We start from the raw sequence: 13,738 nt of genomic DNA, 5'->3' as shown, positions 1-13,738 counted from the left end.
AGACCAGGAGCATTTATTGGTAAGGATCAGAGATGGGTCCATTCTGGGCATGGATTGGCCGTTCTTTAAAGAAGGGGGAAGCCAACCCCCAGGGAAAGAGGCTGGAAATGGGAGTAGAAAGTTCCTGGGACCCTGAAAACAGCAACAGACCCTACTGAATAGGAAGGAACACTTACCTGTGAGCAAGATCTAGCTCCATTTGGCTCAGCAAACCATAGGACTTACTCTCCCTTAGCTGCAGGCACCACTCTGATGGGCTGAGCTGCTTCTCCTGAGGCACAAAGCTTGAAGAGCACAGGTGGGCCATGCTTAACCAACAGGATGAGGAAGGAAGTGAGGGAGACATTTTGGGATGTGGTAGCTGACTTGAAATAGTAATTCCCCTATACTCTTACAATTTTTCTGAGACAGTTACTCCAGGAAAATCTTAGGACTCAGGCAGTAAGATCCAAGTAAGTTAAATTCAATGTAGCCACACAACATTTTTCACTGTTGTTATAGGAACCCTGCCCCATCTTCAACTAATCTCAGGTGATTATGAACACACTGTACCTTTGGTGCAGCAATGCAGAATGTACTTGATATTAAAATCAGTTTTATACTGTTAAGTTAAAAAGTAATGTGTAGATGAATATGTAGTATTTGTATTAAAAAAAAAAGCCCTATGCTTGTGATGTATACAATACTCCTGGAAACTTCACAAGAAACTGGTTAAATTGGTAACCACTGGGGTAGGGAATTGGGTAGCTGAGGGAAAAAGGAAGTAGGAAGAGTTTTCATAATTAAATCTTATATACCTTTTAAATTGGGAGCACATGTATGCATTATTAAGAAATCAAAGATAACTACATTTAAAAAATAAATAATGAGCTTTTATTATCCTCAACAACAGAGGAAAGTCAAGCCTGAAGTCTATGGGCAGTAAGTAGCCCCACCAAGGAGGATGAAAGCTGTGGCAGCACCTGGAGGAGCTTCCTCAGAGATTCCCTTAGTCTGGACACCCTGCCGGAGGCATTTCTAAGGGATCACAAACCACAGTGATCAGCAGGGACAAAAGCTTTCCGGCCTGAAATCAGCAGCTGCCCAGAGCTAGCACCTGGCAAGATACAACCCTCTCTCCGCTGGGTCACACCTTTACTAGAAGGTAGGTGAGAATTCGCACCTGTGACACCAAATCTCCTCCTGTCTTGGTGACTCTCTCTCCTATTCCTCTCCGATCCCACATTCCTCTGATCTTTGGCCACGGTGTTAGTTTTTTGAGAAGAGAATGCTGAACAAGTCAAGTTCTTGTCATTCTCAGTCTGAACTCTCACTTGACTTGGAAGACTTATGCTTCCGTTTTTTCTTCTTTTTCTTTTCTTTCTTCTTTTTCTTATGTTTTTCTTTCTTCTTTTTCTTGTGTTTCTCTTTACATTCTGAGGAACTGGAGCTGCTCTCATCTTCATCTGAGGTTGAATCCTCTAGTAACTGTCTTAACTGTTGTATCCTAAACACATAAGAATGAAAAAAAATAAACATGTAAGAATGGCCAAAGAACCATATTCAACTTAAAAAATTTTTTAAAAGATATAAATATAAAAGCAGTAGTGAGGGTGAAAAATGTCACAAATAATCACCTTTTTGAAGACAATATTTGTTTTTATTTTTGCATGTTTTCCCATTCTTGTCTTATTTTACATGATTATAACCAGTGTACAAGCCACTTTGTATTCTTCTCGTTGTCCTAAATATTTCTCCATGTTTCTATATTCCTTGCTATTATAACTTCTAACAGATGCACACTTTCCTAAATCATTCCCCACTGCTCAAGTTCAAACTAGGTAATCTACCTCCTCAACAACTATAATTCAATGTCACCAATTTGGAAAAAAAAACAAAACCAAAATGACTTTTTTTTTCCCACCTTATCTTTAAGCTAGTCTAGGAATTTTTTACAAAAGCTTAGCTCTTTAAAGTCACTGGATAAGATAAATTATAGTTGCCAACTTCAACTATCAGTGCAATGAGTGGGCTGTGCCAAGCCCACTGTTTTAAGCTAATCCAAGTAGAACAGGCTGGCCTGCTCATTCTCCGCGTACTGGCCTATTCAGAGATTACTCCTATTCTCTAAATATTTCACAATTAAAGCACCATATTTACTAAACCACTCCTCTAATACCGGAATGGTTGTTTCTAACTTTATATAATTTCATACTTTAAGAGGATATTGTTATCATCAGGACAACCTCACCTTATATCCTTCTCATGTCTTTTATTCTCTCGTATGATGTCATACATGGGATCTTCATGTGCCTTGAGGGTTAGAGAAGATTAAAATTAGGCCACGCTTCACAGATTGTTAAATGAAAATTAAATCCCTCTTTCACTGAAGCTAGGCTTTTTTTTTTCCCTGTTTGGTGTAATTTTATATAAAACATGTCCTAATCTTTCCTAAAGGTTCAAACTCATGGAGGCTATGAAAAAGATTTTCCAATATACAAATACAGGATATAATTTACATAGCCTTTATAAGGAAATAAACCATGGCAAATCATTAAATACTACTCAAGGTTAGAAATATTGAGGTAATTCTATTTGTTCCAGGTGGAAATAATGATAGAGAGATATTATTAAGCAAAACAAGTGAGTCGGAAATGATACATAAGAATGATTCACTTATGGGTGCACAAAAACATACTGTTTATGACCAAAGAGAAGTCTGGAAGTATACTCATTAAGCTACTTACTACAAATTCCCTCTGGGAATAGAGGCAAAATTGGACTTGAAAAATCAATTGCGAAAAACCTTACTGTTTCCATTTTGTTAAAATAAGGCAAATGTATCTTGTAATATTTGTATGATTTAAAATTACTTAAATTACTTAAAAATATGAATACATGTAGAATGAACTTTATAGTATGTGAATTATCTTTAAAATACATTTATTATAAAAATTTTACACATCAAAGAAAACATAGTTAAAAATGTGTATTATCTTACCACCCAGGGATATCCACTGGAAATATTTTAGTGTGGTTCTCCCAGTTATTATTCATAATTCACAAAAAATTACAGTCATATATATAACTCTTTTCACATACATTTTCATGAATATCTTCCCGTGGCATTACATATTTTTTTAAAACATAATTCTTAAAAGCTATATGTTTTATATGTTGTGGTAATTTATGTTGTATATTGGACACTGAAGTTGTTTCCTTTTTCTTCAGTTTCTATTTTTCAATCATATAAATAATTCTGAAAGTTATCCTTACATATTCATAAAAATTTGTGTATACTTATGTTGTTATATTCTTAGATCAATTCTTAGAATTCAGATTTCTAAATTAAAAAAATATGAGTATGTTTAAGTTTTTAAGATTTATCATCAAATTACCTGTTATAGGCACTCTAAAAGTTGACATTCTAGGTAGCAGTGATTTGTCCAGGGCATTTTCCATAAATTAGTAAAATGAAAATCTAATATTTTAAATGTCTTAAAATCCTTGGAAAATGTTCATAAACCCCATATTTGATATATGCTGATAATCCTAATATATCTAGTCATAGCATAGTTAAACTGACTAAAACAGTTACTGAATGATGAATTAACACCTCTGGGATGTATCTTTGTTAAAATCAAGTGACGAAATGGTAGACTGATTTTATTTTCATCTAAAGAAGGCATATCATTTGTACACACACTTCTAGTTTATGACAGAAAAATATATAATCTTTAGACAAGGACTGGCAAAATAGAACCCTGATTTTTTCTTTATAAAATATGATTCTTTTACATAAGTAGAAAAAGTGATTGAATAAAGATGTCTGCTTCAGAAAAAAGCAGTGCTTACAAAACATAAGTAAATAACAATTTAATAAGCATTTTTTTGTTAATCAACTAATTTGTCACACAAATTCTACTTAATATAGATGTAGTTAATAGCAGATACTTTGGCCTAAAGGATTTTGGGAATGTTTTTCATGTAAACCTCCAGTTCACTGTGACTGCCTGATTCACTGACATTCATCATCTCCAGTAAATTTAAGTTGACACTCTGGGGTTTTACTTACTACTCGAAACTGTTCCAACTTTTGGTTGCCTTTGATAAAGAAAGGGCATTCTTTGTCACCTGTTCGGTGACCATATCGTTTACAACGCCAACCTAAAACAAAGAAAAAGACATATATTTCTGTAAGATAATGTATTTTTACTTAAGATAAACTATCCGTAGATCATATTAAAGATATCCTTCAATTCGACTCCAATTTTAAAAGTAAATGTAATTAATGGATGAACCACGAAAAGAGAGGGAAACTAATTACTTTCTCAATTATCCTTTAATTGTAGAATTTTAGAAATGAACCAAGTACTTACTAAATAATCCTACTCAAAAAGCAAAGTGTGATTTTTTTTTTTTAACCGCATGTTACAGGTTGAATTGTGTCGTTCCCTCTGCCTCCTCACTGGAATGAATGTCCTAACCCCTGGTACCTAAGAATGTGACCTTACTGGGAGATAGGGTCTTTAGAAAGGCCTGGAATAAATCCTTTCCTCAAAGACCTCAGAAGGAGCCAACCCTGCTGACACCTTGATTTTGGACTCTTAGCCTCTGGAATTGTAACTCAGCTTCATGTAAAACTGGTTCTGGTCCAGACCAAACTCTTAATTTCCAAGTCAATGAAAGTGAATGGCAAGTGAAACAAAACTAACTACCCCAGCACACAGAGGAGTGGTTTTAAACTTAATTTTAAGCCCTGTTTCTTTAATTAAATGCCTCATGTTGGGTGTCAGAGAGATGATACAGGAAAAATGAATGTGGGGTGAGTGGAGGGCTGTGTCCCAGGTCTTGGTTGAGCCCCTGGGACGTGCTCTGCCAAGTGTGTATGTGGGTTCTTGGCTTCCTGCAGGAAAGAATTCAAGAGTGAGCCACAGTTGAGTAAAGGTAGATTTATTTAGAGAGATACATACTCCATAGAGTGCAGGCTGTTTCAGAAGGTGAGACAAAGGCTACGAGGTGTGGGGGTTGGGTGCTAAATAGATACACACTCCCTAGACAGAGTGAGGGGGCCGTCTCAGAAGATGAAGAAGCAAGAGAGATCTTTAAACTTAATTTTAGAAAAAGGAAATATAATCAGTGTAACTCTGAGAATAATAAACACAAAGCATTTATTTACCTAAATTATGATACGACTTACTGGGAAAATGGGAGACAGGGAGGGTATGTGTATGGAATGAGATAGAGGCAGGAAAAAAAGAGTTGAACTCATGTCTTCCATAGTAAGAAGTCAACAGATAATGAAGAGATCTGAAAAATCAAGGGGCAGGAATGTAATCATATTTATCTAGATACATAAGGATAAACTTCAAAATAACCTTCTTAAAAAAGATTGAAGTGGTTGCCTTTAGGGTGAGAGGAATGAAGAAAAGGGGCTGGGAACTGCTATTTTAATTATGTGCATGAAGAATCTCTTTTTTTCTCCTGCATGAATAATCTTTATACAAATAAATGTCTTTAAAGGCAGCAGAACGCTTTCTTCAAATGCCATCTTAGGCTGGATGCAGGTGTCACTGCTCTGGTGCGGTGGAGAGTGCGCACACAGAGCTCCACCTGTTCCAGACCCACCCTCTGTGACCCGTGGCTCCTCTCAGGTTACCTGGATAAAACCTTAACACCACTGAGTCAAGCCCCAGAGGGTCTCACCCCAATACATCTCTTGTCCCCCATGACATTTCTACATGGAGTATCCTTTCTGTTACAGGAATATTACTGTGTATACTCTGCAGGCAGCTATGGACGTGGAAGACCAGGACCAGTGGAGCCAGAAGCCCTGGATTCAAAGCACTGCTCTGCCCCTTACCTCAGACTACTTACTAATATATGTAAGGGGGCTTCTCATCTATAGAATAGAGATCATGCCCTGACTTTCACAGCACTGTGGTGAGAATGAATTAATTAAAAGAAATGAACATGTTTTGTAAACTGTGGTCCATGACTTGCATGTACTGAGGATGTTACTTGAAACCCTTTCATACTCACATTGCATGACTTTGACTTCTTTCCCCAGTGGCATCCAAAGTCCTTTGGTTGGTGCGTGGGCCAGAAATTCCCTGGCATGTTCATTGCCTGGGACATCTGGTATACAGTCTTCTGGCTTAGTCTCATCTTCCTGAAAAAGGAAACAACGTGTAAGCTCTATGGCAAAAAACACACTGTAATTCTCTCCCACCTGTTTGAGACCAAGCATTGTCTAGCTTTCTCATGGGCTCCAGATCCCAATGTCATCAAGTTACCCCTGAAGAGCTAAAAAGACAAATTATAACTGACAGAAAAAACGAAAATAAGTATACTAGAAGAACTATAACCCCAAAACAAAGTAGCTGTTCTTGTATAAAAATTACAGTGTTTACACAGGATTGATCTGTAAACTCCAAATACTAATTCTAGATCACAAAAATCAGATTCTAAGATCACAAAAAGCTTTCTATTCACTTAAAATCTTTGTGGGATGATGCAGAGTACAGAATTAAAGTAAGGTTTCCTAGAATAATAAAAATAACATGTAGATTAAAACAGATTATTAGGCCTTTAAGGCCACTTCCATTTTTTATAATCTCATACATGTCGTATTTGTGAAATGTGTTTTCACCACCAAGTAACTGCACTATACAATTAAGGTGCTGTATTTTTTTAACCTTATGATTTTTTCAAGTTTCCATGAATATTAAATTTATAATGGAAGAATGTTTCTAAAAATCTTTTTTTTTTTCCAATTGAAAGTTACTAAACAGGAAAGGTTGTTTTGTCTGTCAGTCCTCTAAGTCTCACTCCCACAGAAAGACACTGACACTGTGGCCAGGGTGCTGGAGGAGGGACTCGGGCACCAGAGGAGGCTGCACTGGATGAGCTTCAAGTCTCCTCAGAGTCCACTGTTCTCTGAGCTGATGACATTCAAAAAACCAGCACCAGGAGAGTCAGAGAAGGAACATGGGGAGCAGAGCTTTGAGAAGATGCAGTCACAAGCGAATGAAGGGGAGCGATCGCTGAGAAACATACGTGGGCCTGCAGTGGTTTCTTATTTATTTAATCAGACACAAGGCTGATTAAATCTCTGCAAAGGCACAGGCCGTGACAAAGCGCAAAGTGTATGAACGGACTGGCATCTGCAGGGAAGAAGCAGGACTATCATAAACGGAGGCTCAAACCTTATGCAGCTTTTTTTTTTTACTAACAAGTGACTGAGTCTGAGCACTGAGTGAAACGTCTCAGAGAAAAACCAGAAGTACAAACTTCACACTGACCTTGATAAGCCCAGGAGGAGGTTTTTCATAACTAGAAAGGAAAAAAACACCTGTCATCAACCATGTTCATATGAACATAACACATTTCAATCAGCAAAAAGCAACTGCAGAACAAAATAGAAAGGCTTTTTTTTAAGTAAAAGGTTAAAAACTACATTATAACTGAAACAGTTAATAAAATATGCCCAGCAGTCAGAGATCCTACATAAATAACTAAGGAGGATGGGGGCAGTGCAGGGAGGAAGGAGCAAAGCTAGAGGGAAGGGCCTGTTGTGGGGGAAGGAGGTGGGAGTGACCTGTCCCATAGTCTCCCTCTCCCAGCTCCCTGCCCTCCAGCTCCTGATTTAAGATCATCCCTGCTGGGCCATTCTGCCTGCTCAGGCTGCTGTCTGCAACTCAGCTCTCTGATTGCCCTCTATTCCCCTACTGACCTCGCCTGACTCAGGGTGCAGGACACCTGCTTGGTGCCTGCATGACAGGCGGTACTCAGTAAAGAACTACTGCTAAAGAATCAGATAACTGATTGTGTGTAAATGTACTTTCCCTCCCACCAACAGAGCCCAGGGTCCTGAGGATACAAATCATGCCTGTGCTCCCAACTCATGTCCACTTTTCATCATTCTGCTGGAACTTCCAGAAGAGGCTTCCGGATGCAAAATTGGAAAATCAGCACCAAATGCTCATGTTCATTTAAATTTGTTTATTTTAAACTAAAAAAACCAAAAGAGATGTAATTGACATATAACACTGTATTACTTTCAGGTTAATTATGTTCAGTTTAATGTACTGGCAAATTTCAGAGTGTGCAATACACAGTGTGTCTGGTTTTTAAATGTGAGTGTCTAATGGATAAAACTCCCTTCTTCAAAAAAAGTAGTGGAAAAGGCAGGACAAATGAACATCTCAGGTCTTTTCAATACTTCTATAGCAAAATTTTACTGAGAGGGCATCTGGGCGCTATGGCTGGTTTAGAAACTTGGAAATGGGGGAGTTCCAAAATTGATGAACACAGAAGGCAAATTCAGAGATGATAAATGTTCTGAATATTGTACAGTGAAAATGTCTTACTTTTTTAGCATCAGGAAAACATTAATAAATGTTAAAATGATCAATCATTTCTCTAGTAGTCAAATAGATACTGATTATCCCCAAACTAGTCCAAAATAGTTTAAATGAAAAAAAAAAGGTAGTAGTGTAAAGGACAGTGTGTTCAGCGTGGTTCTATTTGTGTGTATGGGAAAAAGGATATTATACAGATACACATTTACAGACATACAGACATGCCTTTATAGGAATAGACTTACCTCTGGAAGCTGAAGAAGGGAGCTTTATTTTTCACTTACATTTATTTACATGCAAATACATTGCTTCAAACAGTTTTTTTTCTTTTTCCCATGTACTTTTTTTTTTAATTGAAGTATAGTTGATTTACAATGTTGTGTTAAGGTCAGGTATAAGAAAATAACTAGAGGAGTGTAAGGGGAACTAAACAGGGCATACCACGTGTCAAAAGGATTTGAATTCAATTTGGAAAAAAACCACTATGGGGCTTCGCATTTAACTGATCAACTTATGCCTGGCTGATCAACTTACCTGTCTTCCTTTCCCAGACCCTCTTAAAATGACAGTAAAAGAAATAAAAAAGGTTAGAAGCCACGGAGAAATCCTAAGAGGAGAAACTAGCAGAGAACAATTTCAAAACAAGGCTGGGAAGACAATGGAAGGTGGGAGAAGGTAACTGACATCTGTAGGTGCAGGAAGTCACCACCTTTGGAATACAGGGGTTGGGAGTATGAACACTAAGTGTTGAAACCACCAATATGCTCCTTCCCTACATCCAAGAGACCTGGTCTGTCTTCACCCTTGAAAAAGACTGCAGGTTTAGTCCCCTGTGAAAGTTAACTGGAGAAGTCCCAGATGCATGGGAATACTTCGTGTTATAGTAAGTGAAGGATGGAGACAAGAATGGAAGGGAAAGAGAACTAAATCCTTGCTTACTATAACACAAAGTTAATAGGTAATGTCTATTATTCAATTGAAAAAAAGCATAATAAGCATAAAATTTAGAAATAGTTAAATTCCAGAAGGAAAATTAAAGTTTCCCCACTGTAGCCTTGTTTGGAGGAAAAGATGCAGGGAGTGTGTGGAGTGACTGAACAGTAGAGATGCGAACCACTGTTTCTTGAAATTAGAGTTTTCATACTATTTTATGTTTAAACTACGTGTAAGTATTATTCTGGAAATATAAACTTTCATTTAAAAGCAAACAGGCATCTGAACTGGCCAACTAAATATGTCAACAGCCCAGAACTTTTAAAATCTCTGAATTGAAAAATCTCACTGGTCTGAGAATTAAACACCAGGGTTTCTATTTAGTTTTGCTAGTTTTCAGCTCCGTGTATCATTGATCAGGTTAGTTAACTGCTGAATCTGCATTTCCTCATGTGCACAAGGAGGTTATAATCTCTCTGATATCTGTGACTGCTCTGTGAGCTACAAAATAGATGTTTAGTATTAACCATTTGGCATTCTACAGTTAAAGATACTGAAGGCTGGGTAGGGCTGAGCCTTGCCTGAGCTTATCCTAGGGAAACATTTTTGAACATCAGCCTTGCACAGGCAACAAAAAGCACCCCGGAGGGCCTTGAAGGGGCCAGGAGTGTGAATGCCAGCGATGCAGCACCTGTATGGGCAACCTCTGCCCCCTGAGGTTAAGCTCAAGGGCTGCACTGAAAAGAGCAGGCCAGGCTGCAGGGAAGCAAGCATTTTGTACCAAAGCTCCCAGAGGTTAATGATTAAGGATTAACCATCTGAGGACCTTTCCTTACATAATCGTCTCAGCACAGATATTGAGAAGTGCCTGAAACTGAAGTAATTCAAATAACTCAGTGACCACCAAACTCAGAAAAGTTAGACTTCTAAAGCTAATGACAGATTGCTTCTCGGCCTTTTGGCTAAGATCAAGTGTAAAGCTAACGACAGAATTACAGAAGAGAACCGAAAGCGTCATCAATCCAACCTTCCACCTGATGTTTAAATCTCCTTTACAACCCACTCTTCCCTCAGTGGTTACCAGGACTCTCCTCCAACCCTGGGCAGCTGGGAAAGCACAGTGCCTCCTACCTAGGTCAGGCACGCTGACCAGCAAGAATGTATGTCTGGTCCTAATTCTTGTTGACTTGGCCTCTTTGTGGCTTCCACCCTTAATCCTGGTTAAAAAAAAAAATCCTGAGGACTAAAGAGAACAGCTCTGACAGCCTCCCCACGAATATTTAGGGACCAGGCCCTCACCCCACTGTTTATTCTACCTTCCTCACCACACTGCCGTTACAGGACTTTCTCTCCCTTATTAACAGCAGGTGTAAAGGACGGGAGTTTTACCCAGCTCATAGCGGGCTCCTTGAACTGACAAAAGGAAAAGACCAGAGCGCTCAGCCGCACTTCTCAGTACTCAGTCCCCGAATCCTGACCGAGCGCCTAAAAGTGCCCCAGCCGAACCCCGCCGCCGCCGCACGAGGAATAAAACCGTCGCTTCCTGCTGGGGAGGCGCCCGCCGCCGCCGCCGCCGGCGGGAAGAGCCGCGGGGGTGGAGCCTCCCCCACCTGCCCCCGGATCCAAGGGGAGAGCCTCCCCACGCGGAGCCCGGAGTCATAACCCGCACCTGGCTCGCTGGGGCCCGACGGGCCGACCTGCCCCACTGGCGGGTGTCCGAGGACCCCGCCTAAAGCGCCAAGACGCGCCGCGCGACCCCGGGCCCCGGCCCCATTCCTCGCAGAAGTCGGGGGCGGGCGTGACGGGCGGGGACTCACAAGGACTCTAGGTGCTTGAGCTCCTGCAGCTGCTGCGCGTCGTGCCGCCGCCGCTTCTGCTCCCGGCGCCGCTGCAGCTCCTGCTCTGGCGGCTCCCGCGGCCGCCGCGCGCCCCGGGCGCCCGCGTCGTCGCGCCCTGGCCGGGACGACATCGCGGCGCGGCTGCTGCGGCCCCGCGAAGCTGGCGAAGACGGCACTTCCTCCGCGTCGCGCACGCGGGTACCGCAGCGCCCCCTCCTGCAGCCTCTTCGCGGCCCTCCGGGCGGGGTCGGTGTCCAGGCTACGGCCGCCTGCCACCCATCACCCTGACAGGCCGGCGGGGCCCCACGTTCGTGCTCGGAGTCCCGGGCCCTGCAGTTAGGCCGGCAGGTGCCGGAGGTAGGAGCGTGCCCTCTGGCGGCGGCCGGGAGCTGAGGCCGCTGTGGAGGGAGCCCAAGCCCTTTCTGCCTGTGGCTGGGCCTCCCCTCGCGATCTCCACTCCTTAAGTCCAGGAAACCTGTGCAAGACACATTCGTATTCCCCTAGTGGCTAGGCACACAGTAACTGCTCCTTACATGTTAGTAGGACTCCTACTGTTTTGGAAAAAGGCAAGACTCTCCATAGAAATTCTCCAGTTTTCCAGAGCATGTGATCCATGCGATGTATACAGTGTAGTATACTGTATTCAGATAAGGTTTGGGTGCTGGCAATGAAAAGCTAACAAACACTGTGCACTTTTTATGTGGTTATTAAGCTAAGCCCTTAACAGGAGTTGATTTAATTTTTAAAATCACTGTAAGTGCTATTACTAGTCATATGTATTACCCTTACTTTACATATAAGGAGAAGGCCCAGAGAGTTAAGTGACATGTCCCAGGAAACAGAACTAGGTCAATGAAAAAGTGTTAGTTGCTTAGCTAGGTTGTGCTTTGAAACTGTCTGGTATATAATTTTTTCAGCTTTGAAATAATGAAAGAAAAATTTTTAGCATTGAAATAATGGAATAAACTGAAATAATGGAAAAGAATCGAAGAAATAAAGGAAGTAAAAGTAACAGCATAAGGGAAATACTTACCTCAAATATTCAAATGATTAATACCCAACAAAAATGAAGAACTCTTTCTAATTTATTCAAGAAAACACAAACAGAGGCTATGCACAGATATATGAAATTATACTGACATATGTTCTGGAACTGGAAAATGACCTTTTGGGGAGGGTGTATAGCTTAAGTGATAAGGCGTGTGCTTAGCATGCACGAGGTCCTGGGTTCAATCCCCAGTATCTCTTCTTAAGTAAATAAATGAATAAATAAATAAATCTAATTAGCTCCCCAAAACTTTTAAAACTGCTTTAAAAGATAAAGAAAAAAATGACCTTTTCCTCTAAAAATGAAGCCAATAAGAACTGCTGCACATTATGTATAATCTAGCCATTCATGGAAATTACCTGGGCCAATAAATGGCCTGTACAATGCCTTATAAGACATCCAAATCCAGTCAAGAAGGATATAGTCTCTGGAAGGTGTGATTTACAAATAAAGAAAATGTAATGTGATCGTGTTACAGATAGAAGTTGGTCTACAGAATCTAGAAGAGAGCCAAGGAAAAGCAGTAAGACAGTGTTTTTCCATCATTGTCCTGTAGAAATCCAAGCTCTGTAATAGAAAAAAGGGGTCAAATCAATCAGATTTGGCCCCATCTCAAAGGAAATATGCTTTAAGACTAGCCAAGTCCCAGTTTCTGATTCTATTCTCAACCAGTGACATTCTTAGTGAGATTCCATATTTTTCCATGTCGGTTTACCAATGGTAAGTGTTAAAATTAAAGAGAAAGGAAATAAGAGATGTGAGGAAAGTTCTCTAGCTACCCAGGAGCTGCAGGGGGCACCACTGTTCAGGGTCTGCCCCTTAGCTGTATAGCCCCAAAGCCTGACACGTCTTTGAGGTCTCAGGATAATTGCTCCTTCAAAACAAACCACTCCAAACCTACTGGAAAGAAATAATGAGCATTTTTTTCTCAGCAGTTTCTGTGTATCAGGAACTCCCAAGGGCCTTGATTTAGCAGTTCTGACTGGAGCGCTTTCATTTGATGTCAGTCAGAGGTGTCTGGTTCTTCTGGGCAGTGCAGCAAGGTTTACCTGTGTCCATTCCTTATATCATAGCATCCTGGTGGTGTCAGCCCACAGTCTAGCTGCATGTTTCTTCTGGCCACTCTGCCTTGGCCACAGCATTCCTGGTTGTGAAGGTCCAAGTCTGGTTTTCTGGGTCTCTCAGAGGCACAGTGAACTACCTGATTCCCTTAAAATTAGCTACTTTATATTTAAAACAGCTAGAGTGGATTCTGTTGTTTGTGATTAAGAATTCTGTCACAAACAATGTCTGATTTCTGATTTCCTTTTTAACACTTTGAGTAACCTCCTAGAGTTATCACAAGTGGAGAGGTGAGGATACTGGGAGCTTTGACAGCTCAGCTCTGGACAGTGGAGTCCCTGGTCTCAGCTGTGTGATAGCTCTAGCTACTGGCGTGATTCCACATGCTTGAGGTGGGTCCTTCTGGATCCTTATTGTATGCAGCCTCCTGAGCAAGAACCCACCCACTAAGAGTGGGTGGCATCAGGCATGCAAGCTTGGCCAGAAACAAAGCCTCGCCAGGAAGGGAGGAACAA

The 13,738-nt window shown here is 40.8% G+C and overlaps 1 protein-coding gene across 1 annotated transcript; it reads right to left on the bottom strand.

Annotated features, from left to right (window-relative positions):
• Window positions 1-850: 850 nt before the first annotated feature.
• On the bottom strand, window positions 851-11,377 carry LOC102537957 (retinitis pigmentosa 9 protein). The gene is made up of 6 exons (XM_072964700.1): window positions 11,093-11,377; window positions 7,284-7,314; window positions 6,022-6,151; window positions 4,055-4,146; window positions 2,231-2,292; window positions 851-1,486 (listed from the first exon to the last, which is right to left on the bottom strand). The coding sequence occupies exons 1-6, from the start codon at window positions 11,242-11,244 to the stop codon at window positions 1,297-1,299; spliced, it is 657 nt and encodes a 218-aa protein (XP_072820801.1). The 5' UTR covers window positions 11,245-11,377; the 3' UTR covers window positions 851-1,296.
• Window positions 11,378-13,738: the final 2,361 nt, after the last annotated feature.

The sequence above is a fragment of the Vicugna pacos genome, chromosome 7, assembly GCF_048564905.1.
Source record: "Vicugna pacos chromosome 7, VicPac4, whole genome shotgun sequence".
Classification (NCBI taxonomy): domain Eukaryota; kingdom Metazoa; phylum Chordata; class Mammalia; order Artiodactyla; family Camelidae; genus Vicugna; species Vicugna pacos.
The sequence above is the reverse complement of the archived record's forward strand: the minus strand, read 5'-3'. Positions and strand labels throughout refer to the sequence as shown.